General features: G+C 43.8%; 1 protein-coding gene across 17 annotated transcripts in view; it reads right to left on the bottom strand.

The window, feature by feature from the left end:
- The window catches only part of birc6 (baculoviral IAP repeat containing 6), a 153,632-nt gene that overhangs the window by 108,925 nt on the left and 26,220 nt on the right, over nucleotides 1–18,487 (bottom strand). For 15 of the 17 annotated variants that reach the window (XM_021610071.2, XM_021610147.2, XM_021610181.2 and 12 more), the window contains exons 14-27: nucleotides 12,160–12,291; nucleotides 11,848–11,979; nucleotides 11,462–11,628; nucleotides 10,953–11,086; nucleotides 10,592–10,753; nucleotides 8,599–8,730; nucleotides 8,384–8,481; nucleotides 8,103–8,250; nucleotides 7,813–7,946; nucleotides 7,547–7,693; nucleotides 7,221–7,408; nucleotides 5,168–5,467; nucleotides 4,826–4,925; nucleotides 193–407 (exon numbers count right to left, since the gene is read on the bottom strand). In XM_021610071.2, the coding sequence (XP_021465746.2) occupies nucleotides 193–407; nucleotides 4,826–4,925; nucleotides 5,168–5,467; nucleotides 7,221–7,408; nucleotides 7,547–7,693; nucleotides 7,813–7,946; nucleotides 8,103–8,250; nucleotides 8,384–8,481; nucleotides 8,599–8,730; nucleotides 10,592–10,753; nucleotides 10,953–11,086; nucleotides 11,462–11,628; nucleotides 11,848–11,979; nucleotides 12,160–12,291 (2,189 nt within the window). The remainder of the gene's footprint in view (nucleotides 1–192; nucleotides 408–4,825; nucleotides 4,926–5,167; nucleotides 5,468–7,220; nucleotides 7,409–7,546; nucleotides 7,694–7,812; nucleotides 7,947–8,102; nucleotides 8,251–8,383; nucleotides 8,482–8,598; nucleotides 8,731–10,591; nucleotides 10,754–10,952; nucleotides 11,087–11,461; nucleotides 11,629–11,847; nucleotides 11,980–12,159; nucleotides 12,292–18,487) is intronic. The other 2 variants (XM_021610104.2, XM_021610087.2) reach the window with 2 other exon arrangements.

Below are 18,487 nucleotides of genomic sequence, written 5' to 3'. Positions count from 1 at the left end.
GGAAAACAGCTGCTGTGGAACATAGTAATTTTTTCACAGAATGCTCATTGAGGGAAAAAAATGGATAACGGCGCAATTTCTTCAGTGCCCACAGAGTTCAGATACTTATTCGAAACCCGTGAATAAGAAAAGGTATAGAAAAGAAGACAAATGGACAAAGATCTTCAGAGACAATGCATCAATGCCACTGACTTTCATGAAGCGGCAGACAGGGGGCGGCAGAAGGTCGTGCAGGATGAGGGAGTGGGTGCTGATGTCCGTGGCAACCACTAGCCTGCGTCCGTCCACCTCCTCCCCCAGCGTCCAGATGTCGATGGACAGAGAGGCCAGGTCCCCACAGGTGGGGATCAGAGCGTCTGTCAGTAGCACGGGACGACCAAAGTCCAGTGTCACAAATCTCCGCGCTCCTGGGACGAGAGGAGGTATTTAGGTCACAAGAGCTTTCCAAAACAACATCTCAAATGAATCCCTATTTGCCATATAGGGCACAACTCATGAGACATTCAGTACCAGTCAAAAGTTTAGACACCTACTCATTCAAGGGTTTTTTTATTTATTTTTTAGATTGTTTTTTTTTGGTTCCACATCTATTTTATATTTGAGATTTTTCAAAGTAGCCACCCTTTGCCTTGACAGCTTTGCACACTCTTGGCACTCAAGCAGCTTCACCTGGAATGCTTTTCCAACAGTCTTGAAGGAATTCCCACAAATGCTGAGCACTTGTTGGCTGCTTTTCCTTCAACCTGTGGTCCAAATCATCCCGATTGGGTTGAGGTCGGGTGAATGTGGAGGACAGGTCATCTGATGGAGCGCTCCATCACTCCTCCTCCTTGGTCAAAACGGCCCTTACACAGTCTGAAGGTGTCATTTAGTAGTGGTTTCTTTGCAGCAATTCGACCATGAAGGCCTAATTCACACATTCTCATCTGAACAGTTAATGTTGAGATGTGTCTGTTACTTGAACTCTGAAGCATTTATTTGGGCCTCAAACTGAGGAGCAGTTACCTCTAATGAACTTATCCTCTGCAGCAGAAGTAACTCTGGTTCTTCCTTTCCTGTGGCGGTCCTCATGAGAGCCTGTTTCATCATAGAGCTTGATGGTTTTTGCGACTGCACTTGAAGAAACTTTAAAAGTTCTTGAAATGTTCCGGATTGACTGACCATGTCTTAAAGTAATGATGGACTGTCACTTCTCTTTGCTTATTCGAGCTGTTCTTGCCATAATTTGGGGAATAGGGCTATCATCTGTATACGACCCGTACCTTGTCACAACACAACTGATTGGCTCAAACGCATTAAGGAAAGAAATTCCCAAAAATTAACTTTTAACAAGGCACACCTGTTAATTGAAATGTATTGCAAGTGACTAACTCATGAAGCTGGTTGAGAGAATGCCAAGATATAAAATCTCAAATATAAAATATATTTGTTTAACACTTTTTTTTGGTTACTTCCTGATTCCATGTGTGTTATTTCATAGTTTTGACATATTCACTATTATTCTACCATGAGGAAAATAGCAAAAATAAAGAAAAACCCTTGAATGACTACAAACTTTTGACTGGCACTGTATGTAAAGTGAAATCGGAAGTTTACATACACCTTAGCCAAATACTTTTAACTGGGTTTTTCACCATTTCTGACATTTAATCCTAGTAAAAATGCCCCGTCTTAGGTCAGTTAGGATCACCACTTTATTTTAAGAATGCGAAATGTCAGAATAGAGAATTATTTTTTTCAGCTTTTATTTCTTTCATCACATTCCCAGTGGGTCAGAAGTTTACATACACTCAATTAGTATTTGGTAGCATTGCCTTTAAATGGTTTAACTTGGGTCAAACTTTTTGGGTAGCCTTCCACAAGCTTCCCACAATAAGTTGGGTGAATGTTGGCCCATTCCTCCTGACAGAGCTGGTGTGACTGAGTCAGGTTTGTAGGCCTCCATGGTTTTCAGTTCTGCCCACAAATATTCTATAGGATTGAGGTCAGAGCTTTGTGATGGCCACTCCACTACCTTGACTAAGGTTGTCCACAACTTTGGGAGTATGCCTGGGGTCAGTTTCCATTTGGAAGACCCATTTGCGACCAAGCTTTAACTTCCCGACTGATATATTGAAGCAACATCTCAAGACATCCACATAATTTTCCTGCCTCATGATACCATCTATTTTGTGAAGTGTACCAGTCCCTCCGGCAGCAAACCACCCCCACAACATGATGCTGCCACCGTCGTGCTTCACGGTTGGGATGGTGTTCTTCGGCTTGCAAGCCTCCCCGTTTTTCCTCAAAGCATAACGATGGTCATTACAGCCAAACAGTTCTATTTTATGCCATCAGACCAGAGGACATTTCTCCAAAAAGTACAATCTTTGTCCCCATGTGCAGTTGCAAACCGTAGTCTGGCTTTAAAAAAAAAAAATATTTTACCCCTTTTTCTCCCCAATTGTTGTAGTAGCTACTATCTTGTCTCATTGCTACAACTCCCGTACGGGCTCGGGAGAGACGAAGGCTGAATGTCATGCGTCCTCCGATACACAACCCAACCAGCCGTACTGCTTCTTAACACAGCACGCATCCAACCCGGAAGCCAGCCGCACCAATATGTCGGAGGCTACACCGTGCACCTGGCAACCTTGGTTAGCGCGCACTGCGCCCGGCCCGCCACAGGAGTCGCTGGTGCGCGATGAGACAAGGAGATCCCTACCGACCAATCCCTCCCTAACCCGGACGACGCTAGGCCAAATTGTGCGTCGCCCCACGGACCTCCCGGTCGCGGCCGGTTACGACAGAGCCTGGGCGCGAACCCAGGGACTCTGATGGCACAGCTGGCGCTGCAGTACAGCGCCCTTAACCACTGCGCCACCCGGGAGGTTAGTCTGGCTTTTTTAATGGCGGTTTTGGAGCAGTGGCTTCTTCCTTGCTGAGAGGCCTTTCAGGTTATGTCGCTTTAGGACCCGTTTTACTGTGGATATAGATACTTTTGTACCTGTTTCCTCCAGCATCTTCACAAGTTACTTTGCTGTTGTTCTGGGATGATTTGCACTTTTCGAACAAAAGTACGTTCATCTCTAAGAGACCGAACGTGTCTCCTTCCTGAGAGGTATGCCGGCTGCATGGTTCCATGGTGTTTAGACTTGCGTACGATTGTTTGTACAGATAAAAGTGGTACCTTCAGGCATGGAAATTACTCCCAAGGATGAACCAATATTTTTTCTGAGGTCTTTTGATTTTCCCATGATGTCAAGCAAAGAGGCACTGCGTTTGAAGGTAGGCCTTGAAATACATCCACAGGTACACCTCCAATTGAGTCAAATGATGTCAATTAGGTTATCAGAAGCTATGACATAATTTCTGGAATTTTCCAAGCTGTTTAAAGGCACAGTCAACTTAGTGCATGTAAACTTCTCACCCACTGGAATTGTGATAGTGAAATAATCTGTCTGTAAACAATTGTTGGAAAAATTACTTGCGTCATGCACAAAGTAGATGTCCTAACCGACTTGCCAAAACTATAGTTTGTTAACAAGAAATTTGTGGAGTGGTTGAAAAACGAGTTAATGACTCCAACCTAAGTGTATGTAAACTTCCAACTTCAACTGTATGTATATGTGTGCATACGTGCATGCATGCATGTATGTATATACACAAAGTATATGGACACCCCTTCAAATTAGTGGATTTGGCCATTTCAGCCACATCCGTTGCTGACAGGTGTATAAAATCGAGCAAACAGCCATGCGATCTCCATAGAAAAACATTGGCAGAAGAATGGCCTCACTGAAGAGCTCAGTGACTTTCAACATGGCACCGTCATAGGATAACAACAAGTCAGTTCGTCAAATTCCTGGCCTGTTAGAGCTGCCCAGGTCAAGCGTAAATGCTGTTATTGTGAAGTGGAAATGTCAAGGAGCAACAACGGCTCAACCGTAGAGTGGTAGGCCACACAAGCTTACAGAACAGGACCGGAAAGTGCTAATGCTCGTAGTATGTAAAAATCTGTCCTCACTACTGAGTTCAAAGCTGCCTCTGGAAGCAACGGCAGCACAATAACTGTTTGTCTGGAGCTTCATGAAATGGGTTTCCATGGCCGAGCAGCCGCACACAAGCCTAAGATGACCATGCACAATGCCAAGCGTCGGCTGGAGTGGTGTAAAGCTAGTTGCCATTGAACTCCGGAGCAGTGGAAACTTGTTCTCTGGCGTGATGAATCATGCTCCACCATCTGGCAGTCGGACAGACGAATCTGCGTTTGGCGGATGACAAGACAACACTACCTGCCCCAATGCATAGTGCCAACTGTAATGTTTGGAGGAGGAATAATGGTTTGGGTTAAGCCCCTTAGTTCCAGTGAAGGGAAATCTTAGTGCTAAAGCCTACAATGACATTCTAGAAGATTATGGCAACAGTTTGTGGAAGGCCCTTTCCTGTTTCAGCTTGACAATGCCCCTGTGCACAAATTGAGGTCCACACAGAAAAGGTTTGTTGAGATCGGTGTGGAAGAACTTGACTGGCCTGCACAGAGCCCTCACCTCAACCCCATTGAACACCTTTGGGATGAATTGGAACGCCTCCTGCGAGCCAGGCCTAATTGCCCTAAATCAGTGCCTGACCTCACTAACACGCTTGGCTGAATGGAAGCAAGTTCCTGCAGCAATGTTCCAACATCTAGTGGAAAGCCTTCCCAGAAGAGTGGAGTGACCATGATTTGAGGGTTGTCAAACGAGCAGGTGTCCACATACTTTTGGTCAAGTAGTGTATACGCTCTTGAGTTTAATTTACAACTGTTGATCCAGGTAAAAAGGCACAAAAAGGTAACTGTACTTACCAGAGTGCATGCGCTCAATGATGATGGACTGCTGTGGAGGAGGCTGGAGGAAGTGAGAGGCTTGAGAGAGGGCCAACGCCAGACCGCTGCCCATGGGGTTCTGCAACAAACAAAGATGCTTTTCAGTCAAAACATTTTGAATATAAAACTTCTTCATTTAAATATTTTATTAACTGACGAAATGCAACAAAAGTCCCTTGGTGTTCATGTGAAAGCACAAACCTAACTGCTGTGCTTTGAGCTATTGGCATTTTAGTAATTTAGCAGACGCAACCTTTCGGTTACTGGCCCACACTCTTAAACGCTAGGCTATCTGCCGTCAAAGAGTTGTTTGTGACTGACCGGCTTGGCTTTCTGGCTGTTCTTGTTGTGTGCGGCCAGGTTGACAGGCGGTGGGTCTATCATGGAGCCAGGGAAGAGCTGGGCCAGCTCCACACTGATGGCTGCCGACACCGCCTCGTTGGGAGGTGTGAGTGGTGGCGTCATGAACAGCGGGGTGGTCTTGGGCGTGGGGGGGATGACTTCAGAGGGATGGATGAAGAAGCCGGGGGCACTGGAAGGCACAGAGTTGTGGATGGGCCCCACGCCGGAGGCCGCAGCTGCTGAAGTGGTCTGGTGCAACTTTGCCTCCAGCTTGGCCTTCTGTTCCGAACACAGACAGGATTACTACTTGGCTAAAACTGCCAAATATCACACTGATACATTGCATTCGGAAACTATTCAGACCGCTTCACTTTATCCACATTTTATGTTACAGACTTAATCTAAAACTTATAAAATAAATACAAATCCTCAATCTACACACAATACCCCATAATGACAACGTTTTTTCTAATAAAATATATATATATATATATATATATATATATATATATATATATATATATATATATCTTATTTACATAATTATTCAGACCCTTTGCTATGAGACTTGAAATTGAGCTACGGTGCATCATGTTCCCATTGATCATCCAACTTGATTGGAGTCCACCTGCGGTAAATTCAAAATGATTGGACATGATTTGGTAAGGCACACACCTGTCGACAAAAGTACCACAGTTGACAGTGCATGTCAGAGCAAAAACCAAGCCATGAGGTCTAAGGAACTGGCCGTAAAGCTCAGAGACAGGATTGTGTCGAGTCACAGATCTGGGGAAGGGTACCAAATCATTTCTTCAGCATTGATCATTCTTAAATGGAATAAGTTTGGAACCACCAAGACTCTTCCTAGAGCTGGCTGCCTGGCCAAACTGAGCAATCAGGGGAGAAGGGCCTTGGTCAGAGTGGGGACCAAGAACCCGATGGTCACTGACAGAGCTCCAGAGTTCCTCTGTGGAGATGGGAGAACCTTCCAGAAGGACAACCATCTCTGTAGCACTCCACCAATAAGGCCTTTATAGTAGAGTGGCCAGACGGAAGCCACTCCTCAGTACTAGGCACAACTGTCTGCTTGGAGTTTGCCAAAAAAGCACCTTACGGACTCTCAAGACCATGGTCTGGTCTGATGAAACCAAGATTAAACTCTTTGGCCTGAATGCCAAGCGTCACGTCTGGAGGAAACCTGCCATCATCCCTACTTTGAAGCATGGTGGTGGCAGCATGGGGGGATTTTTTTCAGCGGCAGGGACTGGGAGACTAGTCAGGATCGAGGGAAAGATGAACAGAGCAAAGTACAGAGAACACCTTGATGAGAAACTGCTCCAGAGCGCTCAGGACTTCAGACTGGGGCAAAGGTTCACCCTCCAACAGGACATCAACCCTATGCACACAGCCAAGACAACACAAGAGTGGCTTCGGGACAAGTCTCAATGCCCTATGTGGCCCAGCCAGACCCAGACTTGAACCCTATCAAACATCTATGGAGAGACCTGAAAATAGCTGTGAAGCAACGCTCCTCATCCAACCTGACAGAGCTTGAGAGGATCTGCAGAGAATGGGAGAAACTCCCCAAATACAGGTGTGCCAAGCTTGTAGCGTCATACCTAAGAAGACTAAGCTGTAATCACTGCCAAAGGTGCTTCAACAAAGTACTGAGTAAAGGGTCTGAATACTTAAAATGTCTTTTTTTACAACATTTCAACAAACCTGTTTTTGATTTGATATTTTGGGGTGTTATGTATAGATTGAGGAGGGGAGGGGGGAGAAAGTAATCAATTTTAGAATAAGGTTGTAACGTAACAAAATGTGGAAAAAGTCAAGGGGTCTGAATACTTTCCGAATGCACTGTACATGAAGTCTGACACATGATATTGGTGTTTGTGCACATAGTGACGGCTTGGATAAGAAGACGCTTGTACGTGTACCTGTGTGAGTACATAACATGCATGTCTGTGAATACGTGTGTAGGGACATGTCCGTATGTAAGTTTGCCTGTATTGGTACTAGAGTCCCTGACCTGTTGCTGTAGTTTGAACAGTTGCTGCTGTTTCTCCTGGAGCACCTGCAGCTGCTGCTCTGCAGACACCATGGCGTGGGACAGCGACTGCAGAGCCACCTGGGCTGCCGAGCTCAGCGCCGTGGACGCCTCGCCCACTGTGCCCGCCGACAGGCCACCCACCGCCGGGGTCACACCGAATGTGCTAACTGGGAGAAGAGGGGGCAAAGGTCAGGAGTATAAATCAAAATCCCTGAGTAGGAACAGTGAAGATGTTTAATGTTCCGTTTCACAAAGGGTCTGGATAAACCTTTACACAAGTAACAAGAAGCAGCTGAGGTAGGTACCTGTGAACATGCTTGCGTCGTCCCTCTCCACCCTGGTGCCGTCGCTGGTAGAGATACAGGTAAAGTGCAGTGGCTCCACCTCCAGGAGCCCAGTGAGGGCCGTGAAGCTGCCCTCGGCCGCCGCACAGCTGCTTACCTTGCCGTTCCCTGCAATAGACACACACACAGGTTAAGTCACACACACCAGAGTACAGCCCAGACCAAAATGAATCCACTGATGAAGGAATTGGATAGGTGTAAGCAATATGGTGGAATGTGGTGCAGACCTGAGAGAATTTCGGAAAGGTCAATCTCGTCTGACTGGACGCCGATGCTACTGTTGAAGGCATTCTTACAGGAGGAGCCGCTGACCTCCAGGTCAAAGAGCACTGGGTCGAATGGGGAGCTGTACAGGCCGTATCTGGGGAGGAGACACATGGTGCAGAGCATTATAATACAGAGTCCAGCTGGGTTCAAAAACTAGTTATGGTATTCTTCTGGCAACATTAGTCAGTTATTTTTGGTTTCTTTAGGTCCTGATTGGGGTGTAAGGACACTAGAGGGTGAAAAGGCCCACCTGGTCTGTAGCAAAGCCTCCAGGGGCGTGAGGCGGTCCTGCAGTTGCCGGGAGACAGCGGTGAGCAGAGAGGCACAGGCCGTGCTGCAGCCCGACAGGTCCTCATCCTTCACATAGTTCAGCAGCACAAAGTACCAGAACACCGACCCTGACAGAGAAAGAGAGACTTCGACACATGCCACTGCATAGCAAAACCATGCACTTCCAAAACAATGCTGTTGACAATGCATAAGCCTTCTATCCACGATTGTGTTATCAGGAAAAACATGATTTCTACTTACCACCTGTTGCTGCTGCAGGCAAGTAAGGCATATTGTCCAGCAGAGCATTCAGGAGATTCATGCCAAAGCCCTGCTGACTGGGCTCCCCTTTTCCATTACTGATGATATAGCAGACAAAAACAAGTTACAAATGTGCACACCTACTACATCACACAAGGATCAACAACAAGTATGACAGAGTATGGGTCACAACATCCATGAAAAGCCCAACTCACCTGATACAAAGTGCAAGAAAGCGGGCGCATTTGTGGGCTATACTCCGTCCAGCCTCAAAAAAACACACCCGCACAATGTCGGTCAGCCGTTTCCTTGTTTTCATCAGCAGAGCCTCCTTTCCTTCTCTCAGGCTGGAAGGAAAAGAACCAACATGCCCAATATTGTTTGTACCATGTTGTGATGCTGCCATGTTGTGTTGTTACCATGCTGTGTGGTTGTCTTAGGTCTCTCTCTGTAGTGTTTGTCTCTTCTCATGATGTGTGTTCTGTCCTATATTTTTATTTAGTATTTTTAATCCCGGACCCATCCCCGCAGGAGGCCTTTTGCAATTTTGTAGGCAGTCAATGTAAATAAGACTTTGTTCTACACTGACTTGTGTGGTTAAATAAAAAATAAAATATTAATAAACACACTTCAATAACATTATGGGCGAATATTTAAACAAAATTGTGATCATTAACGTTAAGAAAAAATCCCTTGTCCCCCCCCCCAAAAATGTTAAATCACAGTTATCACAAAACATATTCTTTGCCGTTATAGCCGACCTAGACAATAGGCTAAAAAAAGGCCTGGGGAATGTTGTGTAATTTAAATGAAACCAGAGGGAAAGAGGCAAACTTTAGGCTACTCTGATGAATTTGCAAAGAGGCATGCAAGACAAGATCTGCGAGATACAGATGACCAAGACGCACAGTTCTGCCTGCCACTCCTCTCCCTCTCCTCTTTGCTAATGATGAGTGTGTATTCAGTCTCCGGGCTGTTGCCTGTAGAATATCCTAGTTTATTCATGAGACCAATGTCGCCTGGATACGGAGGTGTCTTCGGGCCAGTCTTGCGAGCACAGGGTATTTGTCGTTGCTGAGTGGTTGGGGGTGTTTTTGTCTCATATGAAATTACAGCAGGCTACTGGCTCGCCTGCCCTTTCTCTTCGCTAATGATGCGAGTGTGTGTGTTCAGTGGAATGTGGAATATATCCTAGCCTTGACCATTGATGATAGGCCCTAATTTACAGAAGTTGCAAACCAAGAAGTCGCGAGATACTGCTTTTGATTACCGACAGATAGGTCTAGTGCACGGTTCTGATCTGCCTATACTGTGCCCCTCCCCTCTAGCTCGCTATGAAAGACGCAAGTGTTTGTGTTCTCGGAAGGTTGCAGTCTCCTCCATTCCAAAAAGATCACATTTTAGTAAGTTAGTTGAGGAATCGATTATTTTGGAAACTAATCTCCACCACTACATCTTTGTTGTTAACAGTGGTAAAACCGGAAGAGAAATGCAAGCGACAGCAGCAAAGTCCAGTATGGCAATACTTTGAGAAGTTAAATGTGAAGGTGGTGAGATGCAAACTTTGCGAGGTGGAATTGAGGTACAGTAATGGTAGTGCAGGGGCAATACGCAACCATCTGAAAGGGACAAAAACCGTTGCTGGCAACAGCTGCATTGTGAATTCACATGGAATTGTGTTTTTTTTGGGGGGGGGGAACCAATAAATCTGGATATTTGTCAAATCTGACATGATTTGTGTGTACTAACAGGCCTACAATGTTATTAAAATCCGATTTGGATATATTTAGCCGTTTCAGGTGGCATAATATTTAGAAGATGTCATTTTCGGGTTTAGAACTCCATTTCGTATAATCAAATTGTATTTGTCACATGCGCAAATACAACAGGTGTAGACCTAGTCAGCCATATAGAAAATCGGTGGTGGTAGTTGAAGCAGTTGATAAGTGTAATGCAGTTGATTGGTGACGACATGAACGATTGGGGTTGACATAAATACAAGCACTATTCTCCGATTTGTACCCTTACAGTGTAAAACACACATATAAACAGCCTAAATGTAGACGTCTCGATAATCCCCGTCGAGTGGTATTTCCATTGTTTTGGTCTAATTCCATTGATCTCTTTACCGCATGTATAGAGCATCTCTGTATCCCTATGAATATCACATCTCCTTCTTGCTTCCCACATTGATCCTCTTAGGCCCACCTGCAGGGTCCGTTGGAGTAAACTCCAGCCAGCCAGCAGAGGCAGTCCAGGATGAGGCTCTGGGAGTGCTCTGTGCCAGGGCCCTCGTCCGCCCCCTTACACAGCCCGTTCAACAGCTTCTCATGGAAATCTGGAAACTGCAGCATGGCACAGCGCTGGACTCTGAAAAAGACAGGAGCAACATACACACAATTCAGTTAGTTATGTTTTACTACTATGATATAACGAGTATTGAAGTAACAAGATGCATGTCCGTTCTCAATAAACTGTGCAAGATCAGGGAATAACGCATTTTATTAAGGTGTAGGGATTTTACAATAGTTGACTGTTTTTCGTGAAACAACGGTACTAAGGGCCGCACCTTTCTTTGGGTATGGAGGTCTTCTTAAACCTTCGGATCGTGACGGACACCTCCTGGAGCAGGTCGCAGCCGCGGAGGTTGTCAGGTTTCTTCGACTGAGCAGGAGAATCTGCTTTGGAAGTGGAGGCCTTTTCCTAAATGGAAGAGAGGGGTATTTTAAACACGGAAAACAGTAGAGTGTTAGATCAGAGAGGTCCAAGAGGGCTATTTTAAAAATGTAGAGCTGTAAACTAAGAGAGAAAATGTCCTTCAAGAATGGGATGTTGCTGGTATGAGGAAGCCACATCCAAGCAATTTGACATTTTCAACTTCTCACTGAGAACCTGGCAATAGCATTATTCTCCCACCAGATGGAGACAAAGGAGAAAGCTACAATCAAGGCCATCCATGCACTCAATTTACACAACTGTACAATCAGTCAAAAGCGCCTCATGTGTGCAGCAGAGAAGGACTACTGAAATAAGCTGATGGACAACTAATGCAATTTTACAATGCTTTGCCCTCAGTACCTTCGTGGCTTGTGCCCTCTGCAGCAGGGTGGAGAGGGAATGGCCCTTGCTGCTCTGAGGCTTGGCAGCGGGCATCCTCACCACCGGCATGGGGCTCTCCTCCATGCCCTTGTCGCTCACCGCCTTGATGTGCACCAGGAACGAGCGGTACTTGCCCCCAGCCATGCCTGCAGGGAGGGGGACAAACCAGCAGAAAACACACTGAAAACATCTAACATACAATACAATACGTACATTGCCGGGGAGGGTTCAGATAGAGCAGTGGCATGCAGATCATCTTTCGCTCTTCAAGAAAAAGTTGGGAAGACACATATTGGAGTGACAAAAATGGTCAAGGTAAGTTTTCTTCAATGTGACTCGATGTAAAAGTTGGCAGATATTGCTACCCTTGACCAGCTTGGGGCTGGTGAGGCTCAGCATCCCAGCATGGCCTGAGAGGTCCAGTCCACTGGCCAACCACACGGGACCACACAGGATATCCTCCTTATGGTCTTCTAGGAAAGTGCACAGCCTGGAGCCTGGAAGAGGAAGAGCAATATTATGAAACTTCTGCTCGGCTGAGGAACCCCTCGGTTTGCGGCTTCACCCTCAGAATCACTAGTAACACTAATCATCTACAATGTGGCAACCCAACACACAGTAATCAAGTGTCAAACTGCATCTATCAACCCTGGCTGCCTTTCCATGCAGCGTTCTACCTGATGTCTCTTCGATGTCCATGAACTGAATGTCGTCTGTAAAGTCGTGCAAAAGTGGCTGTCCATTCCTCTCCCCATTGGCATGGAGGACATGGGACAGGGGGAAGGAGATCTGTCTGTCAACTGCCGTCTCTGGAGAGAAAAGGAAAGAACAAATCTAATTGAGACAGTAGGCATCTGCAAATAAGATGTGTTAAGCATGATCATAAATGAAACAATCAATATTTCCCTGCACAAGGACTAGTTATCTATGGCAGCCAGTCCTCTTCATTGCAGGTCTCCAGACTGCGACCATTTGACTTGACAGTACGAGTTAAAAACGTTATTGTCGCACTGGTGCGATCTGCACATTCTGCCTGGTCACAATCAAACTGTTGTATTTTGGGGAGAATAAAACCATGAATCTGTCAAACAGCAAAGTGCATTATCCTCATGATTCCCGTAATAAAAAGTGCCCGCCCTGCCGACTGCTCAAAACAAGATGGACACTGCATCCAAGTTGCTTTTTAATATGAATTCAAGTTTACTGTATTGTACTATTAGTTTGAGTGTCTTGCTCTCTGCAAAACACTAGCTAGTTGGTCTTAAGAAGCTGGAATATACCTAACATGAATTCCTAATGCTGATCGCCAACTAGCTAGCCTAATGCCATTTAGCTAATGCACTGAGCTAGGGCAAATAAAAAGTTAACTAATACAGGATGCTAGATCAACATGCTTTTAATTTAACTAGGCAAGTCAGTTAAGAATAAATTCTTATTTACAATGACAGCTTACCCCAGCCAAACCCGGATGATGGTGGGCCAATTGTGCGCCGCCCTATGGTACTCGCAATCACGCAGGGTGTGATACAGCATGTTGTTCATGCAACAGTATGCTGAATCAAGAGAGCCTATAGTATATTCTAAAATCTTTGTATACATGTAACATCTATTCTTATGTAATTAGTGTCCCCTGGAAAACACTGACCAACAATTTGGTTCCTACCAAATTTGAAGTGATTTCAATCGCAACCATTTATCTTTTCCAGTGAGGAAGAATTGGATGTCATTTTGTATGGTGGAGTACGCAAAATAGGTCGACTTTGAGCATCTTTAGCTCTTCAATGTCCTCAACTTGCAGCTTCATTAAATAGTACCAGCAAAACACCCGTCTCAATGTCAACAGTGAAGAGGCGACTCCGGGATGATGGCAGAGTCTCAGACTGGCCAATAAAAATAAATGATTAAGATGGGCAAAAGAACACAGACACTGGACAGTGGAAGTCTCCCTAGAACGCCAGCATCCCGGAGTCGCCTCTTCACTGTTGACGTTGAGACTGTTGTATTGCAGGTACTATTTAATGAAGCTGCCAGTTGAGGACTTGTGAGGCGTCGGTTTCTCAATCTAGACATGAATGTACTTGTCCTCATGCTCAGTTGTGCACTGGGGCCTCCCAATCCTCTTTCTATTCTGGTTAGCGCCAGTTCGCGCTGTTCTGTGAAGGGAGTAGTACACAGCGCTGTACAATATCTTCGGTTTCTTAGCAATTTCTCACATGGAGTAGCTTTCATTTCTCAGAACAAGAATAGACTGATTAGTTTCAGAAAAAAGCACTTTGTTTCTGGACATTTTGAGCCTGTAATCGAAGCCACAAATTATGATGCTCCAGATACTCAACTAGTCTAAAGAAGGCCAGTTTTATTGCTTCTTTAATCTGAACAACAGTTTTCAACTGTGCTAATTTAATTGCAAAAGGGTTTTCTAATGATCAATTCGCCTTTTAAAATCATAAGCTTGGATTAGCTAACACAACGTGCCATTGGAACACAGGAGTGCTAGCTGCTGATAATGGGCCTCTGTACGCCTATGTAGATATAACATAAAATATCTGCCGTTTCCTACTACAATAGTCATTTACAGCATTAACAATGTCTACACTGTATTTATGATCAATTTGATGTTATTTTAAAATGTACAAAAAAAAAGTGCTTTTCTTTCACAAACAAGGACATTTCTGTGTGACTCCAAACTTTTGAACGGTTGTGTACATGCAGAAAGCTGACACCAACCTCTATTTAATACCAGTAGCCTAGTGGTTAGAGCATTGGGCCAGTAACCGAAAGGTTGCTGGATCGATTCCCAGAGCTGACAAGGTAGAAATCTGTTGTTTTGCCCCTGAGCAAGGCAGTTAACCCACTGTTCCCAGGGGGCCAAAGACACCCACAGTACCTCTCTGATTCAGAAAGGTTGGGTTAAATGCGGAAGACACATCAGTTGAATGCATTCAGTTGTACAACTGACTAGGTATCCCCCTTTCCCTTAATAGCAAGGGACAAAGAGAGAGGGGCATAGTATAGGCAGGTCAGCCACCAGGCAGACCGAGCCAGAACTGTGCTATAGGCCTATCTAGTGGCAATCAAAAGCTGTCTCCCAATAAAATGCTGTATCTTGCAATTTCTTGGCTTTCCATATCTCGTAACTTCAGTAAAGCATGGCCTATCATCAATGACTAGGCAAGGGTATTGAGACGAGCGAGATTAAACACTTGGCTCTCACAGTCACACACAGTATCTGCGCATGAGTTAGCAGCGTGGTAGACAGGGCAACAACACAGAGAAGTCGCGCCTTGCGCTTCAACACTCGTAGTTGTTGCAGAAATTGACCCACTCCCATTTCGCTACACCCGCAATAACACCTGCTAAATACAGTGCCTTGCGAAAGTATTCGGCCCCCTTGAACTTTGCGACCTTTTGCCACATTTCAGGCTTCAAACATAAAGATATAAAACTGTATTTTTTTGTGAAGAATCAACAACAAGTGGGACACAATCATGAAGTGGAACGACATTTATTGGATATTTCAAACTTTTTTAACAAATCAAAAACTGAAAAATTGGGCGTGCAAAATTATTCAGCCCCTTTACTTTCAGTGCAGCAAACTCTCTCCAGAAGTTCAGTGAGGATCTCTGAATGATCCAATGTTGACCTAAATGACTATGATGATAAATACAATCCACCTGTGTGTAATCAAGTCTCCGTATAAATGCACCTGCACTGTGATAGTCTCAGAGGTCCGTTAAAAGCGCAGAGAGCATCATGAAGAACAAGGAACACACCAGGCAGGTCCGAGATACTGTTGTGAAGAAGTTTAAAGCCGGATTTGGATACAAAAAGATTTCCCAAGCTTTAAACATCCCAAGGAGCACTGTGCAAGCGATAATATTGAAATGGAAGGAGTATCAGACCACTGCAAATCTACCAAGACCTGGCCGTCCCTCTAAACTTTCAGCTCATACAAGGAGAAGACTGATCAGAGATGCAGCCAAGAGGCCCATGATCACTCTGGATGAACTGCAGAGATCTACAGCTGAGGTGGGAGACTCTGTCCATAGGACAACAATCAGTCGTATATTGCACAAATCTGGCCTTTATGGAAGAGTGGCAAGAAGAAAGCCATTTCTTAAAGATATCCATAAAAAGTGTCGTTTAAAGTTTGCCACAAGCCACCTGGGAGACACACCAAACATGTGGAAGAAGGTGCTCTGGTCAGATGAAACCAAAATTGAACTTTTTGGCAACAATGCAAAACGTTATGTTTGGCGTAAAAGCAACACAGCTGAACACACCATCCCCACTGTCAAACATGGTGGTGGCAGCATCATGGTTTGGGCCTGCTTTTCTTCAGCAGGGACAGGGAAGATGGTTAAAATTGATGGGAAGATGGATGGAGCCAAATACAGGACCATTCTGGAAGAAAACCTGATGGAGTCTGCAAAAGACCTGAGACTTGGACGGAGATTTGTCTTCCAACAAGACAATGATCCAAAACATAAAGCAAAATCTACAATGGAATGGTTCAAAAATAAAACATATCCAGGTGTTAGAATGGCCAAGTCAAAGTCCAGACCTGAATCCAATCGAGAATCTGTGGAAAGAACTGAAAACTGCTGTTCACAAATGCTCTCCATCCAACCTCACTGAGCTCGAGCTGTTTTGCAAGGAGGAATGGGAAAAAAATTCAGTCTCTCGATTTGCAAAACTGATAGAGACATACCCCAAGCGACTTACAGCTGTTATCGCAGCAAAAGGTGGCGCTACAAAGTATTAACTTAAGGGGGCTGAATAATTTTGCACGCCCAATTTTTCAGTTTTTGATTTGTTAAAAAAGTTTGAAATTTCCAATAAATGTCGTTCCACTTCATGATTGTGTCCCACTTGTTGTTGATTCTTCACAAAAAAATACAGTTTTATTTCTTTATGTTTGAAGCCTGAAATTTTGCAAAAGGTCGCAAAGTTCAAGGGGGCCGAATACTTTCGCAAGGCACTGTACGTGTATGTGACCAATAACATTTGATTTGACTGTAAAGTTTACTTTCTGCATATACAAAAAGAAAATGTTCTTCTTAACATTAAGGATCCCAGTTTCACACCCCAAGTCTAAGGGGATAGGTCCATTCTATTTCTGACTGAAATGACACCCACCCTGTATTAAACAACATGTTTTGTCTCAACCAATGGTGGGCAGAACACAAAAACCTCAGATGGTGTAGGGTCTAAGCTACAACATATGCAAATATGAAAATCTGAGTTAACAGGTTTAGATAATTGACCTTAAAAAAAGGTTAAACATTTTTACAAAGTGTTAATAAAAAGGATCCCTAACAGTCATTCTGATACCCATGTAAAATATAAATTTTCAGTGACTAACATATCACCCATAATATTTTTGTGGGGTTGAAAAATGACTCTCATGGCTAACTACCAGGAAGCTTGAGTGGGCAGGGAGCTTATAATCATGAGCTCGCCTTTACTGACAGCTTTTTGAAAGGCCTATGTCAAGAAACTTCGATGCAGTGAGCAGTTAAATCAAGCATTTTTGGTGATACAAAGCAACTCAAACAATTAAATTGTATCAATGATGTCAAAAAGCGTTTTATACATCTCCTGTTTGGCAAGCCTCTTGTGATGCGGTTCACAGCAGCCCTGACGGATGTGTTGACATGACAAATGCGCCAGTTTTGAACAACCACCCCCCCCCAGCTGATGACCTAGCTAGCCAGTAATTAGCTAACACCAGACACAGATGAAAGGGGAAACGTCTAAGTATCTTTAAAATTTAAAGTTTAAACTATTCATACATGTTATTTGCTGACACCCTACAGTTAAATTTTTGCACCAGTAGATTAGCTACCGAATTATATAATCCCACCTCCAGAACCCAAGTGTGTCACATGGGGAGGGAGCTAGTAACTTTATGATCAAACTTTGTCAATGTAGAAGCAACATTCATTTTTAATACTTCGGTCATCATACTTTGATCTGGTTTTATTCAAACGACCATTAAACTTTTTAAATGAATTATAAAATAGATAACCCTGTTTGTAAACTTTTAAATGACAAACTCAATTGTTGATCTTTTCCAGTGATGAAGCCATGGATGTCTCATGGTAGGGTGGGGTATGCAAAATGGGTCAACATTGAGCAGATTCTTCTCGTGAATGTTTTCACATTCAGGTAAAAAATTATAATTATAATAAGACAAAATAATGAAAAATACAAATGTGGCCCACTTCTTCTATGTGCAAACGTATAGAAAGTTGTTTAAATCTAAAGGGATGCTGTCGAAAAGAGAATGAATTCAAATGGTTTTACCCTATACGTAATACTAGTGAACATAAAGATGAAGGCAAATTCATCTCTACTGAATAAAAAAAATACATCTACAAACTCTGGAGCCTAGGGACCTATAAAATAGGCAATGCAGATGGAATCATGGAATCCAGACATAAATACAATTCAACAATATTCAAAAATGTATTGAAGTGAATAGGGAATTAACTAAATGTATTGATAATTCATACCTTTGCCCAAATGTATCATAAGACATGAACAGAATGCATCAGTGATTCGTATTTCCTGCAACTTTCTGAACAGAATGAAAATTCCTCGTCTGTATGTGCGGTGTCCTTTGCGTAGCCATTAGCGATGACCCTAATGAAAAGTATTCTGGTAGATGGAAAGGCTTTCCCAAAAAACCTCCTCAATTAAAGTAGCCTGTGCTTGCCTTACAGAATGATATCATGATTATTTGTATCAACACAGTAGGTATTTGTTTTGAAAATTGGCATCCATGTGCGCCACAAAAAACTGCTAAACAGCTTCTTGCTAGGTGCACACTGGAATGACTTCACACATTTTTCCCAGACCTCTCCTGATGTGGTTTAAACATTGTTGTGGACTTCAAGCAACCATTATTTTGTTTTTCTTTTTAAAAAAGTATGACTGTTTTTTGCTCTCAAAGGAAAACAGAAACCTGGAAAAACAAAACTGAGAACAGAATTTTGGATA

The sequence above is a fragment of the Oncorhynchus mykiss genome, chromosome 1 (genome assembly GCF_013265735.2).
Source record: "Oncorhynchus mykiss isolate Arlee chromosome 1, USDA_OmykA_1.1, whole genome shotgun sequence".
Lineage (NCBI taxonomy): Eukaryota > Metazoa > Chordata > Actinopteri > Salmoniformes > Salmonidae > Oncorhynchus > Oncorhynchus mykiss.
Note: the sequence above shows the minus strand (reverse complement) of the source record. Positions and strands in the feature narration are given on the sequence as shown.